Source organism: Merops nubicus, unplaced genomic scaffold (assembly GCF_000691845.1).
Source record: "Merops nubicus isolate BGI_N331 unplaced genomic scaffold, ASM69184v1 scaffold44436, whole genome shotgun sequence".
Classification (NCBI taxonomy): domain Eukaryota; kingdom Metazoa; phylum Chordata; class Aves; order Coraciiformes; family Meropidae; genus Merops; species Merops nubicus.
Window position 1 is genome coordinate 14,133 of NW_008615232.1, and position 6,054 is coordinate 20,186.

The window sequence follows — 6,054 nt, forward strand, 5'->3', positions numbered from 1 at the left end:
AGTAATTAGCAATCTGACTAAAGGCTGAACTAATCACTATGGATTAAATCTACTATTTGAAACAATTCATAACCAAAGTACTTATGCTCAGTAAAGTCCTGACAGCTTACATTTGTTGTTTTACATGTAAAACACAGATGATACACATCATGGTCTTATTTTTTCACTATGAGAGAGACGCAGTGTATTAGATTTCACCCAGGACAGACATCAGTAGTCAGCAGAGCCAGAACTTTAACATACCCTCAACACTATTTTGATTTTTGCTCAAATTTCACTTTCTCGTTCTTAAATATTAGGCTGCTGCTTTGAAGTCCATACTGTTAATATTACAGAGCTCATGAAATGAAAAACAAAACACGCATTTTAGTAATAATGATCTTGTAAATATTTTTAAGTTTTGAAATACAGCTTTTTTTTTTAAAAACTCCTTTTTCCAGCAAAGAAGAGCAGGATGAACATGGACTTACATAATCATATCGAAGGACAGGATCATCTGCACTCTCAAAGCTGTAAATTTCTAGCACTCCATCATCTCGTCCAACGAGTAATTCTTTAACCCCATCTCCCACGATGTCAAAACTATCAATGCATAAGATACCTAACGAAAAAGAAAACAAATCCATTTACTCCAACCTCATTCACTGCTGACACAGTAATACACAGGCCACATTCAGTTACACAGAAACGAGACTCTTGGTCAGCTTTTTAAGTTTTATTAATGCTATTTCTGGGTGAGTCCACTAGAGGGCGGAAATCTCTCACCTGAGCCTCACGTTCAAGATTGTACAGTGGGTTTTACAGCAACTGATTCCAAGTCAAAACCATGTGAGTTCCCTTGGTGAAAGGCACGGAACAGAGACTCCTTGTGCTGCTCAAATAGGTTACTTCCAGGGGGTTTAACCCCTGCCTTGTCACACACCTCACCAGCTGAACTAAGTGTCTGTCCACACTACTGTAACTTTGCCAGCTGAAGAAGCAACCATTTGCTTCCTATAATTGACTTAAAGCTGTTGATGAATGGCCCACCAGGAATTCTGGCTAACAGACAGAATGAGGGTTCTGACTTGTGCCAAACCCTGACTAGGTGCTGCTAGTTGACAATCAGTGATTGTGGAGCTTTTATGAAAGTCTTATACCATCTTCAGACAAAACTCCTTATAGTGTTTTTTTTTTTTTTTAAAAAAAACAAGAAGGAAAAAAAATCATGCAGGGAAGACGCTGACCTGAAGTCATTGAAGGGACTTCAAGACCACTGAACATCTGAAAAGTCTGGCAGGGATATTTGCACTTAGAAAGAGTCACCAAAAGAATAAAAATCTTGAGCAATCAAATGCAAATCAACACTGTTTTACAAATGTTACATGAGAAAACCCATAGAAACAGAATTATACTAAAGTACTGGAAATAACATGAACAGAAAACCCAAAGCATGACAAACTGATTAAAATGACAAGAAAATCAGAAGAATGAAAGAATGCTTATTCATATAAATATACAATATTGACATAATTACAATATACCTCCAAAGTAGCTATAAATAGAATTTACTGATTATTATATTTGTAATAAAGCCTCAGATATGCTGGAAAACTAAAGAATTAAGAGATTGACACACATACCTCCTCTCTTTTTTTCATTTCCAATTTCCCACTTAGGTATGGGCTTGGAACTGGTAATTTGGGTAAGACCCAGTTTACCATCAGAAGTTCCATATACAATTTCTTCTCCAGAATCACCTAAACACATAAACTGAATTTAAAATTGATAGAATCAAGTACACCAATTTAAAAGACTTGAAAGTACTGTGTAGTTAAGCTCCACAGCCAAAGGGGAAAATAAAATACTAACATTAGTGTTGTGCAACAGAACTGTCAGGCTTTAGAAACAAAACCAAATACATGTTGAATCTATTCTGATCATTTCCTTGTGTATGAATGCCCTCCCCTGCACTGAAGTCCTGCCTAAAAAACATTCATAATCCAACACTTGACATTTCAGCAAAGACAGGCTATTAAAGTGCCTTTACAGAAGAGAAGCAAAGACATTAACTCAGAACACGCATCCAACAGCCAGTGTTGAGCCAAGAGCTCAGCCAGTCAGAACCACTTTTCAGAACCAGCTCTGAACGTCAGTCACCCAACCTAACTGGAACTAAATTAAGAGCCAGATTAGCACACTAAAGTGATTCATGTTAGGTTAGAACAGATTAGCAAGGAGAATGATCAAACTATTTTAAGCTTGATCGATCCATGGTGTTAAGTTTCTGTGAGCTCCACTCAATATTCTCATCCACCCATGGATGGATGCAACTAGTGATTCCAGTCATAAATAACAGAAACCCATACCCAGAATTTTGACAAGGTCCCCTAAAGTCCTGTTCATATTTACACAATGAGATCCCCTTACATGTCACTGCTCTTAATGAAATGTGAATTTAGAACTATCAAAACCAGTCGTGTGTGTGTGTGTATACATTGATTTGTACATAAGAAATTACTCAACAGTTTTCTGCCACATTTTTAACCTCTTGAAAATCAAGGCAAAACATAATTAACAAGCACAAGCAATAAGATCTTAAAAATATGGTCAAATAACATTATTTAGTTATGCGTATATTCAAAACCTTCTTACCCCCATTTCCATTGTTTAGAGCAAGAACAGTAGGTGGTCCAGAAACTTCAACTTCATACAGTAAATTAGATCCCTAAAGACAAAGAGAACTATCTTGAATGAATTTAAAAAACAACAACAACAAAAAACACAACCAAAACATGAACAAACCAAACAAAACCACATCAACCACAAAAAAACAAACAAACAAACAAAAAAACCCTGAATCCCAAAACACCAAGCACAAACCAAACCAAAAGCCTATGAGTGGAAGGACAAAACTATTATGGATAATAGTAAGGGACATGCTTTGTTTAAACAAATTCCCAGTACCACAGGAGAACGATTTCTAAGCCAAACCAGTGTCAAGCTTATGTAGATAAAACTTAAGACTCTTGAAATGTGGTATTATTAAAAAAAAATGTGAATCTTCCTGGCAAATGACACTGTTAAACCACTTCATATCACTGCCTTGTCTCAACAGTCATCTGTGAGAGTAAGAATTTCCAAACTGGTGAAGACTTACACGCTTAAATCTCTTATGTGAGCACTTTTAGTTAGAAGGGACTCATTTATTATCTACCTCCACCCATGAACTCCAAAGCCTACTGACAGTGGTCTTATTAATCTTTGTTTTGCAAGTTTATGACTCTGCTTTTAAAAAAATGAATGTACCAGTATTGTAACACTGTCAAATAAGAAACAATATACTTATCATTATAGTGTTTAAGCCATACTGATACACTGATTCCCTTCAGAATTAATTCCATTCTATGGCATCAATACACTAAACATAAACAAGTCATTTTTTAACCTGTAAAACTCTGAGGACTCTATCCTGACACGCAAGTACCGGTGTAATGCAATCCACTTTATCTACAGGAAGGCAGAGAACATCATTGATTTTATCTCCTGATAGGAAGTAGTGCTGGTCCTTGCAGTCACAGTAATGGTTATAGATATAGCTCGCACAAAGAAAGAGGTCTGCTCCCGAAATATGCCTGGGAAAGAGAAAACACTTCCTGTAGCATCTTCCCAGGACAGCTGCAGAGACAGCCCTGCTACATGCACGCACCACCACTCGCAGATTCAGCCCCCTCCCGAGCTCCCCCTACAATTTCTAAATTCCTTCCTGCACATCAGGGCACAAGCTAAAGCTTGACTGACACTTTGTTACCTACAAGCACACAGTAAGGTAAAAACTTAATTTTAAAAAATTATTATTCATGAAATCATAAACTAAGAATCCGCTTTGGCTCTGAAAAAGAAACGCAAAATATACACACATCGCTTTGATGCTTTCAGAAAGGTTCGTTTCAAATGAAAGAAACTGCTTCCCTCTTTTTGTGAAGCCTCTAACTTCTGATCCTGTAGCCACAAAAATTTTCTCTTGTGGTGTATTAAGGGCTCCCCCCAGCTCCAATCTTGCAATTTTTTGGCCTGGCAGAGTCTTGAACACTGGCTGTAAACAGAAAAGCAACTGTCATCACAACATCATTTTAATGGTAATCTTTTAACATAAAGCATAATAAACTTGCTTTACAATTTCTGCCAAAACTAAGATACTATGGATTATATGCAGACAAAAATAATCTGCACGTTTCTCTTCTGAATCACAAAGCAATCAAGTATTTTAGAAGTCCATAAATAAAAAAGTTGTAAAAGATAATAAACTAAGACTTTATTATTTTAGTATTATTTAGCCACAGGAATTTTTTTTTGAAGAGCAACACACACACACTCCCTCCCTCCCACATGTTGTAGTCTTATTCCAGAAGACTACAAAGATTTCTTTGCACTGCTAGAGAGTCCTTAGAGCTGGCTATGAACCTCCTCAATGGGCAAAAAATAAAATAATAGACTTTTGATAATCTGGGCATAAGCCTAGGCTGACAAAAAGCAATCAATTTGTGAAAATCCCCTGAGGTGAATCACTGCAGGTTTTTGTCCAGTCACAGTAACCGTGTTATGTGCACAGGCTTAAGCTCAACTGAACTGCAAAGCAAAAGGTGTTAAACTGGGTGTTGTTGGGGTTTTTTTGGTGATAATCTGGCCTAGTGTCTGACTACAACTGTGAAGGACCACGTTCGTAGACAGGCATGAAGTAAGCATGCATCACAGCCAGCTATCCACAGGTATGTTATTTCCCAGGTCAATAAAAAGAGATTCTCAAAGTTCATCAGGAAGGAAGTTTTTAAATAAAATTTTTACTGAACACTTGCACTTACCACAGCTTCCCCTTTCTTTATGCCAAAACATGTAATGACCCCATCCTGATCGCCAACAACGACCTTCAAAAGTACAACGCATCAATATTATATGCATATTTTTAAAATAATATTTTTCCAATATTAATATTTTCCTGTTAAATATTTAAGTACTTTAAACCCTACAGTATGTAAATTACAGACTTGTATGTAGAAAATCTAAATAAACGCTAAAGCTTAACAATAGTTTCAGTGATAGCACTCACAATCCTTTTTCTGCTTCTAGCTGTAAACACTAGCAACCTTCAGGCAGAACTCTCCAGAAAGGAGTATTTGGGAACAGCTGTATTTTCATATTGAGAAGTTATGATTAAAACAAAAATGCACTGTTATTTCTATTCAGTTTTCCTAAGTTTCATTAGTTTGAAATTGTATTAAGAAAAATTAAAAAAATAAATATTTCATTCAGAATCACAGAGTGGTTTGAGTTGGAAAGGACCTTAAAGATCATGTTGCAATCCCCCTGTCATGGGCAGGGACAACTCCCACTAGACCAAGTTGCTCAGAGGCTTGTGCAACCTGCCCGGAACACTTCCAGGGACATGGCATCCACAACCTCTGGGCAACCTGTTCCCAGTGTCTCCCCACTGTCAGAGTGGAAAATTTCTTCCTAGTATTTAATATAAATCTCTGCTCTTTCAGTTTTAAACCATTCCCTCATCCTGTCACTTTAGTTCCTGATTTAGAGTCCCTCCCCATCTTTACTGTGGGTGCCTTTTAAGTTTTGGAGAGGTGTTCTAAGGTCTCCCTGGAGCCTTCTCTTCCCCAGGCTGAAGAAAGAACCCCAGCTCTCTCAGCCTGTCCTCAGAGGGGAGATGCTTCCTATGAAGTGCCAGCAGAACAGAGAGAAACAGGCAAAAGCTTCCCTGCGGTTTCAGTAATGCCTTAAATTTTTCTAAATCCGTATTGGTTCTGAAAGCTTCCCAGAAACAAATTCAGACGTCTTTTCTCTATTTTTTCCAAAAGTTTTTCTGTGAGTTCGCTTCCGAGGCTTTTCCCCGTGACGCACTGACAGCAGACACTCGAGAGCTGATCAGCAGCGCGATCACCACGGGACGCTCCGTGGCCAGAAAAGGACCCGCTGGGAGAAGCTGAGCGTGCGGCCACCACGGTACCTTTTGCGTGGCCTTGCGCCCCGAGGCGGGAAGCAGCCTCATCGTCTTCTGCGCCGTCA

At 38.1% G+C, this 6,054-nt stretch overlaps 1 protein-coding gene across 1 annotated transcript in view; it reads right to left on the reverse strand.

Annotated features, from left to right (window-relative positions):
- The window catches only part of BBS7 (Bardet-Biedl syndrome 7), a gene marked incomplete at its 5' end in the record, with an annotated part of 19,552 nt that extends 13,503 nt beyond the window's left edge, over positions 1–6,049 (reverse strand). Inside the window, 7 exons of the mRNA XM_008942451.1 lie at positions 471–601; positions 1,623–1,739; positions 2,635–2,707; positions 3,428–3,614; positions 3,900–4,075; positions 4,842–4,904; positions 5,996–6,049. Of these exons, the coding sequence (XP_008940699.1) occupies positions 471–601; positions 1,623–1,739; positions 2,635–2,707; positions 3,428–3,614; positions 3,900–4,075; positions 4,842–4,904; positions 5,996–6,049 (801 nt within the window). The remainder of the gene's footprint in view (positions 1–470; positions 602–1,622; positions 1,740–2,634; positions 2,708–3,427; positions 3,615–3,899; positions 4,076–4,841; positions 4,905–5,995) is intronic.
- Positions 6,050–6,054: the final 5 nt, after the last annotated feature.